Here is a 16,625-nt window from a genome sequence, read left to right as displayed (position 1 = left end):
GGGAAGTCGGTCTTTTAATATGTTTATTCTTGCTTTGATATTATCATGTGACTGAAAACCAGAGAGAGAAAAATAAAATTAATATAAGAATTTGTGCACATATATGTGAAATCCTGTAATTTTCCATACCTTCCTCATGCAATATTAGTTTCAAATCGTTATTTTTATTTATTTATTGGATATTTTTTAAATATTTACTTAATCTTTTTTTTTTTTGGTCTATTTTTCAAATTGGATTCTGGTTGTGCAGAATCTTTGAAATATTTGATTCTCAATGTTACAAGTCCATGCTTCTATTTTTAAATTATTTTATTATTTTAAAACAAATGAATAAGATGAACAAATCGGATAGCCAAAGTACAATTATTTGCATGACCAGAGAATTATTTTGTCAATGCCAACTGCTCACTGGCCATGGACAAAATATAGCCTCAAGACCAGATGTGGCCCTTGTTCGTTTTCCATGCGCTAAATTCTCCATCTGGCCCCTCCATATGCCCAAATAAATACTAAAAATTCTAATAATAATAATAATATCTCCATCTCCATGCTCTTTAGCCGTAGTCGGGTCGCTGAGGCAACAGGTCCATGAGGAAAATGCAGACATCTCTCCCCCCAGCGACATTCTCCAACTTCTCCTGGAAGACCCTGAGGTGTTCCCAGACCAGAGAGGATATATAATCCCTCCAGTGAGTTCTGGGTCTGCCTCCGGGCCTCCTACCAGTGGGACGTGCCCAGAACACTTCCAAAGGGAGGCATCCTAATCAGATGCCCAAATTCAAAACACCTCAACTGACACCTTTTAATGCAGCAGCTTTACTCCAAATTCTTCCTGGATGATGGAGCTCCTCGTCCCATCTCTAAGCCTGGGACCAGCCCTATAGGACACCCATTTCAGCAGCTTGTATCCCATATATTGCTCTTTTTATCATGATCCATACCTCATGACCATAAGTGAGAGTTGGAACATAGTTAGACCAGTAAATTGTGAGCTTTGCCTTTTGACTCAACTCCTTCTTCACCACAACTGACCAGAACAACACCTTCATTACTGAGGATGAGGCCCCGATCTGATTATCCATCAATCTGGCAACCTTCTACCAAGTGAGCCAACGTTTCACTCCCACCTGTGGCAAATGTATAACAATAATAATAAACTAGCATTTTAAAATGATTTTCATGTAAATCCAAAACGTTTGGATAAGCTTGAAGTTTTTCCCCCCCCCACATTAGCTATTATTTTCTTTCACTGACAATCACATGGTCTCTCTTTTGTACATTTAACTCGGGAACGTAACATGATTTCAGTGTACTTGTTCAAACTCAGTAAAAATACAAACTAGATTTGTGTCAATGTGGGAAAAACCTACCGAAAATACATATTTTAAAACTGGTATTTTATTGCTTGTATTTAAAATGTTGCAAAAACATTCAGATTTTACCATTGCTTTTTATCAATACATATTAATATTAAATAGAAATATAAAATTAAAATTCTTAAGATGACTGGTTTAAATTGTATTTTCCAAGAACTGGTGACTTTTCAGGGCTAATGAAAATCACATTTATAATAACTAGGAATAAAATTCAGATTAGACAGATCTGTCAAAAACTATAAATCCTGACTATTTCATGTAATTTTAATATTTGATATTTATTAGGTGTCACAGTACCAGTTTTTCGCAAATCGATTACAAGTACTTCAGTTTGAGTGGTCATTGATGCCGAGTACAAGTTAGAATTACAGTGTCTTTAAAAATACATTCCTTTTGTTTAGATTAGAACAAGGTGGTTCTCCTTCATTATAGGTCTACAGACTGACTGGATCAAATCAAATACACAGCTTTTCACTCAGGGCCACATGAGTGTTATGGTGGCCCTCAAAGGGCCAGTTGTAACTAACTTCAAAGTTTCATGTTTAACTTTGACTAAACATGAAACGTTCCTCGTCCCATTGCTATAACTGAGCACAGTTGAGGATCTCTACGTGGTATTTTCTGCATAGAAACAGCCTTTTAACACGTCTTCTTATAAACAATGAAAAGTACGACTGACAAAATGTAAAACAAATAATACAGGAATACTATTGAAAGTAAGAGGGTTTTTACTCACTGTCTCACTTTCTGACAGGGAATTTCCAATGCATAATGATCATAATGCATTGTGGGAGATGTAGTTTATGGTCAATGCTAGCAGCTTTCTTTGAGACAGTACAGGGCTATTCAACATTTTCTCAGAAGGCCACAGTTTCTCTTAAGCAACAGCTCAGGGGCCATGCAGGTATCATCATCTTTCACCTATTGTTGCATTGAAAAAAAAATTAAAGTTGACCATTTATATAAAATAATTTTTTATATTAAATTAAGTAAAAAAAAAATAAAACCTTGTCCGGCCAATGAACCCCCACAGCCCAGGGCCACATTTAGCCCACAGGCCTTGAGTTTTGACACGTTATGTACTGTTGCAAAACTTTATAATGAATATAAAAATAACATTTACTTTCAACTTGTATAAATTTATTAAACATGGAACTGACAAACTTTATACTTGAAATGTAAAAGAACGCACTGAATTGAGTATCAATCCTGGTATCAGTTCTGTATGAGTACTTGTTAAAATGCTGGTATTATGTTGAGGTATTTATGTTTCAAAAGTATTTGTGTTCTGTATAACAGAACTTGCAACTTGTAAGACAACTTGAATCCCGTAACTGTGTACTTGTATAACACTGAATTTGTTTTTGTAACTGTGAAGTGGTCATTCAACTAGATCTGTTACAAAAGGACAACTGATATTACCAACTTTTAAAAAACTGTTACGGCCAGAGGTCTTTCTTCTATGTTTATACTAAAGCATGGAATGACATTCCTCAAAACATAAAGTCCATTTCAAAACGTTAAGAAGAATCTTGTCTACCATCTGCTGGACACTTTTTGTTGTGCTCATATTTAGACGTCCTATTTTGCAAATGCTGCCTTCCTGAAATTTGGTATGCTTGTTTGTCTTCGTGTCTATGGTGTATAATGATGTGATTGTGATGCTGTATTTCTGAGTGTTTTATGTGCTGCAGGACAGGAACCTGCTGTAAAACAGCAATTATGCTGAGTCAGGCTTGATTTTTAGTAATCTTTTCCTGTTGAATCAATAAATCAAATCAATCAAATCAAATCAATTTGTGATTGTAATTTTTTTTCTAATTTATACACAAAACTACGACGGAGTATTAGGGACACACAAGATCTTTTTATTTTTTTTTAATTGCAAGAATAAAGTCATAATATTACGAGATTATAGTCACTAGTTCAGATTTTTAGTTAAGGATAGTATTTAGTTTTGCATATTCACGGTTTTACTTAGCAGAAGCTTATATATTGCTAGACGTTTTTTTCTATTTTCTTCTCAAAAAATGCAGAAAGGAATGGAACTGAAGAGCTGCGTCCCTGAGAGATGTCGTCATTTTCATGGCCAGTGGCTGACAAACAAATGAACATGTAAGGCGAGAGCTGCCAGATCAGCTGGTATGAAGCCACCTGACAGATTTGTTTTTTGTTTTTCTTTCCGTTTTTTTGTCTTTGAAAAACAAAATGACTGATTATTATGTTCTGACTGAAACATCAACTTTTATCTCCCTACAATGGCTCCACCCTGTTTTGGGGAGAACAGTCAAAACTGCTGGCGATTTGTCTTAATGTTTGTCTCCTCAAAATTCAATTAATAACTTGTGTAACTGCTGTTTTGTAATAGATTTAAAAAGTATCACAAGTTCATTGTTACACAAGTACACAGTTACAAATTTCAAATTGTCTTACAAGTTACAAGATCCGTTACACAGAACGCAAATACTTTTGATACATAAATACCTCGACAGTATCAAGACACGACTAATATTTATTCTTACTTTTATTTGGATGAGTTTCTCTTGAGACTCTTTGAAATGTCTCTTTAAGCTCAGGAGGAATGAAAACACTCGCAGCAGCTCGTGTCGGGGAGGTAGACAGGCAACTCGGGGGACCTGGACTGAGCCGCCTGAGGGAAGTCATCCGGGGTTAAACGACCTGTGAGAGGCATGGAGAGCTCAACCCGAGAGTCTGAAAAACAACAAGGCTCACCGACAGTCAAATATTTTACAAACATAACATTCACAACAATCACACAAAACTAAATCCCAGTCATTATTAATAATGACATTAATAATTCAAGATGTGCCAGATGGGTTTAAGTAAAAGTTTATTTCTTTTTAAGCTTTAATTTATACAAATCACTCTTTTCTCCAAACAGTACTTTAAAAAAAACAGCAGTGGCATCCACAGAAACATCAGAGGCATACACACACACTCTCACAGTGACTACACACAAATCATGTGTTAAATCATTCCAACAGCTGCTCGTCTCCTCCTCCATGCTCTAAAAAACAACATATCGCTCACATGTAGACAAATGGTGCCACCAACATAATGTCAGGGAAAGTTTTTTTTCCTTTATTTAACCAACTCCCCATCAACACTGTGTCATAAAAAATATAGCTCGCAAATGTTAAGAACTGTTTAATGACCAGTAAAAAGCCATCACTGGCCCTTCATTATTTGTGAGATCCTTTGTGCATTTAAATACAACGAGCAAAACAACAGTGACATCTTTAACCCAAAACATGGGTCCTTAAAATAAGTTCCACAGTTAAAAATCAGCAGCTGATGCCTCCTTTGTTACGTTATCACTTGTCTTAGAAAGAAAAGAGCAAAACTATTCATGTCTTTTTGTTTCTCCCCTCATAAGACTCGCCTCCGAGGCTTTAGACTAAAAAAAGAATACAAAAAGAGTCCATTTTCAAGTCCAAAATATAGGTTTAGACAAAAGTTAAAAAGCTGATACTGCATTCATGAGCTGTTTGCAGAATTAATAATGAATTATTGTTTAAATTAATCAGCAAAAAAGAGGCGCACAGGAGTGTATGTAACACACTCCTTTTCAGACATCTCTGCGGCACGTTTCTGACCACCTGCGATTCAACAAACTTTCATTTCAGCAGCTTTAACTGTGCAAAAGTACGAGCAAGTGGAGCGGAAATATAATCACTTCCAGTTATCGGTGCGGGGAAACAAAGATCAGTCAACGCTGCTGGTGGGTAACGTGTAGAGACGCTGAGCTGTTTGAGTTTTAGCCTGAAAACTTTCCTTCACGACGTCATCAAGACCAGCAGGTTGTTCAGTCAGCTGGTTCCGTCGGACCCCCTCACAGTCCCCTCATGGTCACAGGTAACCAGCACCAAACGCATGAGAGGCATGTGTCCACGCTCAATACCAGCTTTTAGGAAACTTTACAGACCAGAGTTGTCATTAAATCCTGTTGTTTCAAAGGTGATTCCAGCAGTGAGAACAATTTGTTTTTCCTCCAATCAGATTTTTAGCTGGTTCAGTTTGTAACACAACTTTATCTCTTAATAATCCACAGAAATAGAATCAAGTTTCTTCTTCTTTTTTTTTTATAGAAAGAGGCTCATCACTCAGGGAAGGTGCAGTTTTAGCTGAAGTTTGCAGTATTCTGTTAGCGTTGGGGCTAACACCGACAGTCCTCACACACACAGTCACTGATAGAGGCAGGTGGCATGTAACTCTGTGCAAACAGTCACACACACACAAACACACACACATCTCTAAATGACAGGACCCTTGCTGTGAGCACACAGTGTCACAGGTAGAGAACCTGAAACTGTACCGTTTGTCCCTGTGAGAAGACCGAGCTGCTTGTAACGAAGCTAAGGAGGAGTTTTCAGTGAACTTTGACGTTATTGTTGGAGTGAACAGGCTGGAGCTGGGCTGAGGAGGAGGAGGAGGCGGGGGAAACGGACGTCGAGGTTTCTCTGGGTTTCTGGTTCCGATGCAGAGCAACTGCAGCCAGGAGGCTGAGGATGTGCACGTGGAAATACATGGACCTGGAAACAAGATGGGAAAATGTGAGGGAGCAGAAAGACTGAGAAGGAAAATGTTGCACTTCTGGGTCTAAAGATATGTTCCTAAAAGCCTTCATGTTTTTTTTTTTACCCTGGACAGAAATACTGTCGTGTAGGAGTGTTGAGTCATCCTCATAACTTTAGATTTTGTATAAAGTCAGTTTCTCTTATTATTTGTCAAAGAGGTATTGGGTTTTTTGGGACTTCTGTTCATTTTCAGTTTAGATCTTGATCTTTTTTTCCCAGGACAGTGTGCAATTAAAACAAACGWAAAAACATTTGATGCATTGCACCAGATTTAGCCTAGGGCTAATTTACATCTGTAGTCCCTCCAAAAAAACTAAAATAAATAAATAAAAATAAAACATCCAACAGCAATAGAAATAAGAAAATAAAATAAACAGAAAACAATAAAAAAATAAAACATTTTGCAATTAATAAACACAAATAATGATTCACACAAACTTATGAATCATTGAGGCATAAAAGGATTGTAAACTGAAGGGATGAACCTACGTTTCAACAGACAACTTAAAAAGAGACGATGTGATCCCATTTCTTTTGTTCAATCTATGAAAAATATTTCAAATAAAAAAATTTTGAGGGACACAAAAAATAATCCCCACAACATATTTGATTTTCTGATTTGATCAGGTAATTTGATACATTTGATTTGATTTATGTAAATGTTGCAGCAGGTCACATCCGGTCCACCAATGAGGCCCCAGATTTCGGTTGTCCTGGGAACCAGGAAGTAGGGTGCAGTAAAATTTTTATTTAAAGGCACAGTGTGTATGATTTGTTGTTTTCAGCGACATCTAGTGGTTGAGTGGTTGAATCATCCTCCCTGGTCCTCCCCCCACCCCCCACCCCCCACTTCCAAACACAAAGGAGTTGCTACGGTGTCTCTCAGGTGTCAAAAACCTTTGATAATTCCAACCACAATGTCTACCAGCAGCTTCAGGGCTAGTGATGTTTCAAGTGGTAAGATTATGAGCTTTAATGAGTAAAATTATCCCAGCTACAATGACAGACAACAAATATTACATTTATAGTATTACAACTAAAACCGTTTTTGACGCCGCCACCACAGTTTGTCCTACATGAGCCTTCGTAGGCAAGGTGGCAGCTGCCTGTAGTGGCGACCCGCGACCATGGAGATAAACAGCTTTTTATAAGGTAAAAATAATAAAACAAGGTCTTTGTCTGCAATGATTAGACATGTTTTTTATTAATGTCATTAGTGATTATTTCAATTTTGGCTAAAAGAATTGACAAAATCCTACACACTGTGCCTTTAAAAAAAAGTTTTAGACGATCTGTTACAAAATTTTAACGCAAACCGATGTGTTTAGTCTGCTTAGAGATGCTGTCTGCCATGAAGGATTTTAATATAAGTCTTCGCTACATGTTGCACAAAGCTAAATATGAGAAGTGTACTGAAGTCGTAAGAACATAAACAACGGAGACTTTTTTTTACCAGAACCACGCAGGAGTCTGCACTCAACGCATCTTATGTCGTTGCACTTTAGCTCACTAAAGTAAGTGTTTATTTATTTTTATTTGCTTCAAACGTTTTGTTGTCAACAACAAAAGATTGTGGCCCACTCCACCATTTAAGCTGCCCATCCCTGGTTTGATGATTAGCTGATGGATGATGCGTTGCATAAGCCCCTGTCACACTATAACGTTTTAGACAATTTATAAAAAAAAAATTTCTCCAACTCTGAAGAGGTCGTATACATACTGGTCATAACATATTTTTCATAAGTTGTCTAAAATCTTATAGTGTGACAGGACCTTTGATCTGTTCACAGGAAAGTTTGAGTGCTTGGAAGCACAGCATGAAGATAATACTGGTAGTACTAAGTACTGTGCTTCCTGAAACTGAAGATTGTCCTGTAGAATAATACTGCCAAAACCACCTGCAATAGTTTTAACTTGCTGACAGAGTAGAGTAATAAGTCCACTAAATGATTATCACAAGTTACACTAAGTGTTTATAATGTAGAGACAGAATGTGGATCCAGTTTGTAATGAACGGGCTCCGATCCAACTAAGATGCAGAAACATGAATGGAGGTCACGCTACAGTTTTCTAGTTTTTAGGTGAAAGAGAAAAAAAAACAACCTCACAACTTCAGCATAATTAAAGATAAGATAATTAAAGAGCATACCTGTAATAAAGCAAAGTGTTGTCAACTGAAAGAAGCAGAAAAGGCATGACGGTATAGCAGATTGTCAGCTGGGTGGCCGCCCACGTTACGATGTCGTAACCCAACTTCAAAGCTCTGGAGCCCAGGAAGTAATGCCGAACAGACCTCCGTATCTGCAGACAAACCAGCAGAGATAAGTTCCTGTTTAATGACAACATTTTATTTAATTACAATCAGATTTTATATAAAAAATCTCTTAGGAACAAGGGATAAAATAAAGTTATATAAGATTTCCTATATTTTTAAAAGGAGTCCAATAAAAGAGAATTTTCACCAACAAGCTACTTCTTTCCATTTGTGCACAGCTTGTCTTCCTGTTCTAAGTTCCAGTTCTAGTTTGAATTGGTAAAGCAGGCAGAGTACTCACAGCTCGAGCAGCCATGGTGATGGGGATGGCAGTGATGAAGGTGAAGTAGTAACCGGGATAAACGCCGTGCCACAGAGCAGACAGGACGAAGGTCAGCGCTAACCGATGCTTTGGGGCTCGGTCATAACAAACCCTGACGAAACAGGAAGAAGAAGGTGAGAAACGATCCAGAAACTCTTGCTGGGATCTATCAGCATCTGGGTTTGTTATTCTCACACTCACGTTTTGAGCCAAATCCCAGTTTGAATATTCCAGTTGTCTATGAAAGTCTTAAAGCTGGTTGCTGTCTGAGGAGAGGCAGGAAGGGCTTTGAGGATGCTGCAACGCTCAGTTCATTATCGAGTTTTTCTCAACAAATAGTTTTTAAGACTTCTGTTTAAACGCTTCTTTACTTTCTAAAGTTTTGATGTAAATTCTCACCTCAATCCCAACAATGTTGATGTTAGAGACCAGGTCCCAGGAGGGTTTTCCACTTGCATCCAAACCTTCAAACCCATACCCTGCAGCGTTGTTCACTGCATCAGCTGACAATACAGAGTGACAAGCAAAGATCTGATAAACTAAACACTTGACATTCCCTGTGTGCTACCATAAAACATCATTTCCAAAAGAGTTAAAATTAGCAAAGAAAAGTCAGAAACAAAAACACGTCTCAAGTAAAGCTGGAGGGCAGTTTCCCCCTTTCTATAAAGATATCGTGGACTAAAATTAAATCAGGTTTCTTACTGCAATGTGGCAAACAAAATGTGGATTTTGATCTCTTGTGTATAGTTTTATTTCATTAAAATGTTTAGAGAATCTAAAACAATGGCTCCATCAAAGAACATTCTGTCTGATGGGGGCAGCTGGACTGACAGATGGAGGGGGGAGACGGATCCACTGATGGCAGATTTCTTAAAGGGGGCCTATTATGCAAAATTCACTTTTTAAAAGGTTTTTTGACTCAACTTTGGGTATATACTTCTTTAAAAAACAGTCCTAGGACCAAAAAATGCACCCAGGGGCAAATTTACTGTAAGTAAATGTATTTTTTTATGTATATTAATGACAAGTTTTATACTTCCTACATTTTGTGATGTCACAAGCCGTACGACAACCCACCGGAACCTGCGTTCTGCCCCTCAACTAGCAACCTCCAGGTGAGGCTCCACCTCCTCAGTATAAAAAGCCGTCACGGTTGTTGTTGTGCAATGCGCAGCTCTGTTCATAACAACCCTTGTAATAGGGCAATGGGTAGAGTATTGGACCTGAGAGTGGGAGACTAGGGTTCGAGACTGGCACTGACACAATTTAATTATTTATTTTCATTCGTTATGAACATATTTTCTCATGTACCTCTATTGTTTAGCTTATTAAAGCCTTGTTAAAGCCTGTTTGTTCGAGTTTCTGAGGTATTTTGACCGCTGCTGCTGCTCCCTGCTCTGGTAACAGCATGCAGAGTGAGCGCAGAGCAGAGGAGGGGAGGAAAAAAAAAGAAGCTGCGACCACGACTCTGCCTCTGGGTCTCACAGGGTCTCATATGGTTGTACAACGGAGCTTCTGCTATTATTATCCATGCTAAGGTAAACACTGGCTTTGGAGGGCGGAGTTAATGTCAACAGATTTTTGGAGGGCGTTACCAACAGAGCTCATTAACAGAAACAGCTCTTCTGAACGGAAGTCAGAGCAGGCAGAACTAGAAAATGGGAAATTTTATTATCTGAGAATTATTTTGTGCATTAAATTGAATGAACATGGTCTGGATAGCCCACAGACATACCATAAAAATTTCTAGGACCCATAATTGGTCTCCTTTAAACAGGTCAGAAAGATGCGTTTGTGGTAATCCGGTCATTTTGCTGGCCTGGTTAATAACACTGGACAGTTCAGTTTTATATTTGAACTTGAGAAATTTGTACCAAGATATATATAATGTTGACAGTGAAGATGGATTCTATTAAGGAGTTAAAATCTCCTCCCTAACATTAAGAAATCTCAGCTTCCTCAGCAGGTGGAGACGTTGTGCCGTTTTACAGACAAGTGTGTCCACTTCAGTTCCCAGGTATTTAAAGGACTCCACCTGCTGGCCCTGGATGACAACTGGCTGGAGGAGTGATGACCCATAATCTTTGGCTCTGTTTCAAGCCCAGCAGCACAACTCTTTGGTTTTTGAGATAGAGTTCAAGACATTTTTGTCAAGTTAATGACTGTATTCTGATCCCAGGGTACAGCATCAGTTCCATTCATGCGAGCCACAACCCTGAGGGAGGCTGTGTTTAAAGTAGACATACGATTCTTTTAAATCCTTCTTTTTCACATTTTAATCATTCAGTTGGGGTCTATATAAAGTGGAGTTTCTATGCTTTCGTTTAACCTCTTTTCTGAAGCGTGTCTCGGATCAACTCGTTTTGAGGCTGTCTCTTTAAATCCAAACAAGGCTTGTTTTTGGAGCAAAGAAAAAGAAACCTTCACAGTCCCACACTGTGCTTACCGAGCGTCCAGGCGAAGTAGAACTTGGGTCTCGCTGCTTGAATGGAGAAGAAAGCATAAGTGAGTCTGTAGAGGAACGGGGTCTGGCTGAGGAAGTCGGGGTCGACGTTAAAGGTTATGGGCAGCGAGCGAGTCACATAGAAGTAGAGGAGCAAACAGCCGCAGCACACCAGAAGCTTTCGACACACCGCTTTCTGAAAGAGAAACACATTTTTAAAACATGAATACTTCATTCTCAATCTTCATCTTTGTCTTTACGAAGCACTGGCATCTTCCACTTGTTGGGAGATGCCAGAGCCATTCAGACGTTTTTAAGTATTTAAAGCGAGTTTTCACATTTTTAAACAATTATTATTGATTAAAAACTATTTCTGATGAATAAAATCTGGTGAGGAATTAACCGCGGCTGTTCTCTCTCTACCCCAGTTTCAGTCTTCCTCTCCAGTTACGTTTGCACAAGAGGTTTAAACAGAAAGACAAAAAGAAGCAAAGCCAGGGGAACAATGGAGCTATTCGAGTGTAAAGAGGGAAATTAGCAGGTACTGCTCATCTATGGAACACTTGTAAAACTTCTTCACATGTGGGTGAAAACAAAGAATCCAGGGTTAGAACTGGTCCTCTGCAGCTCACTGGTGTACACTTCTACACTGCTCAGATTCAGAAAACGCTGGTGACTTTTTGTGTATTCTGCATCACAGGTGTCAAATGCTGGTTCTCGAGGGATTTCTGCATGTTTTCTTCGTCTCTCTGCTCCAACACATCGGATTAACATGAATGGGTGATTAACAGGTTTCTACAGAATTCAAAGTCATTCAGGCGTATTGGAGCAGAAAAACAAGAAAAACATGCAGGATAGCGACCCTTGAGTACCGGAGTTTGACAGCTGCGCTCTACATGAACGGTTCTGTTTTTCAGCTTCTGACTCAAGTGGCAAAAATTTCTGACCCCAACTATTGTTGGTTGAAATGTACAAACAATAATACACAGTTTGACAAGAAGGTTTTGTAAGATGATGCTGAAGATTCTCAGTCATCAAGGTCATGGTCAAGATAGTTTTTTCTTCTTTCACTTCCTTACATTTTATTCTGAAGCTGAAGACTTTTTGCTTTCCATCTAGGAAGCTTTCTCAATTCAAACTGTCTGGAGTAATGTGGATTTCCAAGCTTTATAGACCTGTCTGAGAGGCCTCATTAGGCTTTGTCACCATCAAGTTATTGTTTTTTTTTTAGAACTTTAACAGTTATGACCAACTATCTATCCTTTTTAAAATTACAGTAATCTTCTGAAGCATTCCCCATTTGGGAACTGCTTCAGAAAGACCAAACACATCGGTGTGTTTTGAATCAAAAACACATTCTTACTTCACCACATGCATAGCCTGGTAAAAACCAGCCCCTTGTTCTTCACTTTGCTTCATACAGAGGGTCTGGACCCTCAGCTTGAGAAATAATTGCTTGATGAAGGCATGGACTCTGTTGAAGTTTGAAACAACTGGATCTGGTTTTACCCAATCGCCAACGTTTGGCTGTGGTGTATGTAGTGCACTAGCTCAACTTTGAAGGAAGCTACGCTAAGAAGCTAACCGGAAATTGCAACCATTGCAGCCTCTTTGATTCGAGCCATTAAGGCCAGAAGAGGGCAAACAACAATAACGAAGAGGTTTGCTTCTGTAGCATTCAGCCTAGCTGCCTCCTTTGCTAACAGAGCCAACAAGAAAATTTGACTTTTGCCAAACCCAATGAGGAGCAGGGCCATGACATCTTTGCTAGCAATAAAATGTCTTAAACATTCGTCTCGCTCCAACTTTAATTGCTCAATATTTGGAAGCCTTGTTAACACGGACTGAATGGCTTCATTCACTTCCTCCACTGCCATTGCTAAACAGGCCGACTAAAACGGCGCAGAAAATCATTCACAACTCCTTCTGTTTGCTGATTGGCCCAGTTGAAACTCTACCGGAGAAATCCATGTCAATGGGAGAAATCCCAGACGGAGCAGAGGAGGGAGGTTAATCGAGTGGAATTGTGCAGGATGGCATTGGCCAGGCTAGCAAATGCATACAGGTCGTTGTGTTTTATAACCATGTCTAACAAAACTAATTATTTTCCCAGTTCCAAGCACTTTTCAACACTTTATCCAAAGTTAGAGTACTTTTAAAACCTTGAAACTACCACATTAAAAAATGAATAAATGCTACAATACCAAAGTCCATAACAGAAGCAACCACATATAGACTCACTTACAAAAGGCGATATGTCAGGTGTCTTATTGTGACCGTTCTGCCCGTTACACGTGGCAGTGTGCTGCTTCAGCCGGCGGCTTATGTGTCTGCCCTCTATGAAGTCGATGTAGTCCTGATAGTTACTGCACGGCCCCACCAGGACGCTCAGGAAGTTCAAGTTATAACTCAGGTACTCCAGGAGAGACGGCCTCGTTCTGCAGAGAGCAGGACAGAAAAGCTTGAGGTCATCGGTTATGACCAGCATTGTCTTTAGGGTGAAAACAAACATGAGAGGTGAACAGAATTTGAAATCAAGCAAGAAAATACAAAAGAAAGAGGCTTGTAAACTTGTAGTAATTATTAGCTGAATTCAAGCTAGGTATTTTAAGTCACATAAAAATAAATTTACTTTTATTTTTATTAGGTACAGAGCATTTTTAACTGAGCACAGCTGGGAATCAGGAACTGAAGAGTAACGGATTTCACAAAAAAAAATCTTGTTTTTCCTAGTTTTAATATAAAAGGCTGACTTTCTGCTCATCATGGGTCAATATATAAAAAAACTAGAACAACAATCAGACATTTAATTCACGCACATTCCTGTTTAAATTAACACATAAAACAACAACTAAATCTGCAAGTTTCAGGTTATCCCACAAGAAAACACTATATTTTATGATTTGTTTTTAAATGCACTCAGGTTACAGTTTCAATGACATGCATGGGTTCACTGATGGGAAAAGAAGACGTGATGATTTCACATGCAGCGAAAAAAATGCAAAAGGTTTCATGCAAAATAGTGCTTCTTTTCTGCAACTTCAACATGCCTTTTTCATGAACAAGCTAGTCACCATGATCTCATCTGCTTGTCACTGTCCTTCGCGGCTAAAGGAAAAGAAAAGGGATTTATTCTATAAATATTGAGGTAATTTAGATACAATCCTCCAGTTTTGATTTGAAGATGCTGCCTTGTTTCTGAAATCACTCGTTTCAAAAGGGAAAACAAAAGGAAGCATGTTATAACAACAGGATTAAAAACAAAGTACTTTATTCATTTGATTGAAAACAGAAACTTACTTTATAGCCATGAACTTCTGATCTGATGTCAGCTGTTCACTTTTCTTACACAGACCTAAAGAGGAAACAAAGGAAGTTATTAGTTTATTATTATTATTATTATTTACCATTATTTATCCAGGCAAATCCCAATGAGATCCTAGATCTCTTTTTCAAGGGCGAACTGGGCCTGAAGGCAATCTATTGTACATGTTTTTGTATTTATTTTATTGTAAATTATTAATTAACAATTATTGTTCACTCTAGCTCATCTTTTTCATACATTTAATTAACAAGTGCACATTATTAATGACTAACATATACTTTGTTGTTTCATTTCTGAACATCACACTAAACCATTTCAATAGAAATGAAACTGTTTGAAAAATATGTGTTGTTCAAAATGTCCGAATAAAACAGGAATCTGCTGGATTTCTTCTTTAAAACTTTATTTTTAGTCTTCTGACTCCAATCAGTTTCATACAGCATTCAGCAGCACAGGCCTCAGTGTACAACCTTGGGCTGAGTCAAAACAAACACGGGAGCTCTGCTCTGAGCAGACACTCTGCAAAACACTGACAACTTCTTTTCACTAAAATAATGAATTGAGCTTATAATGTACATCTATAATGTACAACGTCACTCATTTTTGTTTAGGCTAAAAGACAGAACACATGATAACACACACAGCAACTCTTTGTCAGCTTCAGCCTTTCAGACTGAAATGATCAGAAAGTATAAAATACAAAACTGAATCTAATATTTAATTAATCAGTTACAAAATTTCTTCAAAACCATTAATAACTTACTTAGTAAACCTGAATATTTATTGTTGCTACGTCTTCAACATTTTGTGTTACAAAAACATTGCTGCTTTTACATAAAGACTTGCCAGCATCTTGTGTTGACCTTTTTCCCCAGTCCACATAGCCTGGTGAGTACCCACTGTTCATAATGAGGACAAAAGTCTGGTCCCCATTTGGGGAAATACCATTGGTGGTGTTAAGGGCTAGGTTTAGGTTTAGGGTAAGGGGTCAAGGTTAGGCTGTATAAATTACCAGTAAACTGATGGAAGTCAATGTAAAGTCCCCATGAGGATAGAAGAACAAAGGTGTGTACATGTATTTTATTGTTGTGTGGACATATTTTGACATCATACTATGCTTATGAGGATGTTTTGTCATTATGTGAACATTTGCCTGGTTCGCACAATGGAAAACCCCAATATGTGGGTCAGGAGTTAGGTTTAGGACTATAGTTGGTTGTGTTTAGAATAAGGGGTCAGGGTTAGACTGCAGAAATTAATGGAAGTCAATGGAAAGTCCTGAGATGAAGAAGAGTACCCCTACAGTCCACACAAGTAATGAGAGACAAGTGTGTGTGTTTGTCTTACCATCATGAAGCTGGAAAGCCAACATGGTTATCTTCTGGGTTACGATCATCAAAGGTCTGAGCCAAAAAACAACAGAAAAAAACCCCATTAATTTATTGATTTTTGTTGTTTGTTTTGGGAGAGTTGGACATTCTAAAGTTGCTACTTAAAAAATAAATTAAACAAAAGGGTAGAAAAACAGGAATAAAAATGCTTCCAAAAAATATGAAACTTGAAAAATTTAGACAATGTCTAATCATGAGCTGGGGTCAAAATGAAAGAGATTTTTTTAAATCTTCCACAAATCTGAATCCAAATGTCACTTTTGTCAAAATTTTATTAAAAAAATGTCATTTGATAAAACTGTATTTACATATAATCAATACTGAAGGCTTCTGTATTAGTGTTGTAAACAAAAGATAACTCCTTAGGTGACTTCGAGAAGGTCACGTTACTCCTGCTGTCTACAGTTCTTCATCGAGATGTACAGCAGAACTTCACAAGAAAAAAAAACCCTCGTTACCAGCATGCGTCTCAGAGCTCAGTGCTCCAGATATTATAAATACTGCTTTACTGAGGAGTCTAAGAAAAGTGAGATTAGATCAGATGCACCATTCTTTAGAATTTAATTTCATGTGTGGAGTAACTCAAGCATCTGACCTGGGGCCTCATGTACAAAGACTTGCGTGGATTTCTTACTGAAACCTGGAGTATGGTCAAATCCAGAAAACAGTGTACGCACAAAAAAATCCAGATGTAGCAAACTGTGCGTACGCCTGAATCCACGCACATTGCTTTTGTACATCACAATTAACGTGGAACTGAGCGCAGGTAAGACACCTCCCCTGACACGGCTTCATTAACATATGTTAAACAGATGTAAATTACTTCCTGCATGTGTGAAGGACATGTTTGAGTGATCCCTGCGTGATCAGAAATGATTTCTAGTCATAAAAATAATGAATTAAATATAATGTG

At 38.1% G+C, this 16,625-nt stretch overlaps 1 protein-coding gene across 2 annotated transcripts in view; it reads right to left on the bottom strand.

The window, feature by feature from the left end:
* Nucleotides 1–4,210: 4,210 nt before the first annotated feature.
* The window catches only part of mboat1 (membrane bound O-acyltransferase domain containing 1), a 34,671-nt gene continuing 22,256 nt past the window's right edge, over nt 4,211–16,625 (bottom strand). For both annotated transcript variants that reach the window (XM_014014243.1, XM_014014244.1), the window contains 9 exons: nt 15,669–15,724; nt 14,297–14,351; nt 13,242–13,434; nt 11,000–11,192; nt 8,950–9,053; nt 8,752–8,816; nt 8,530–8,662; nt 8,124–8,275; nt 4,211–5,929 (listed from right to left, as the gene is read on the bottom strand). In XM_014014243.1, coding sequence (XP_013869697.1) covers nt 5,767–5,929; nt 8,124–8,275; nt 8,530–8,662; nt 8,752–8,816; nt 8,950–9,053; nt 11,000–11,192; nt 13,242–13,434; nt 14,297–14,351; nt 15,669–15,724 — 1,114 coding nt within the window. In that variant the 3' untranslated portion in view covers nt 4,211–5,766. The remainder of the gene's footprint in view (nt 5,930–8,123; nt 8,276–8,529; nt 8,663–8,751; nt 8,817–8,949; nt 9,054–10,999; nt 11,193–13,241; nt 13,435–14,296; nt 14,352–15,668; nt 15,725–16,625) is intronic.

The sequence above is a fragment of the Austrofundulus limnaeus genome, unplaced genomic scaffold (genome assembly GCF_001266775.1).
Source record: "Austrofundulus limnaeus strain Quisiro unplaced genomic scaffold, Austrofundulus_limnaeus-1.0 Scaffold112, whole genome shotgun sequence".
Lineage (NCBI taxonomy): Eukaryota > Metazoa > Chordata > Actinopteri > Cyprinodontiformes > Rivulidae > Austrofundulus > Austrofundulus limnaeus.
The sequence above is the reverse complement of the archived record's forward strand: the minus strand, read 5'-3'. Positions and strand labels throughout refer to the sequence as shown.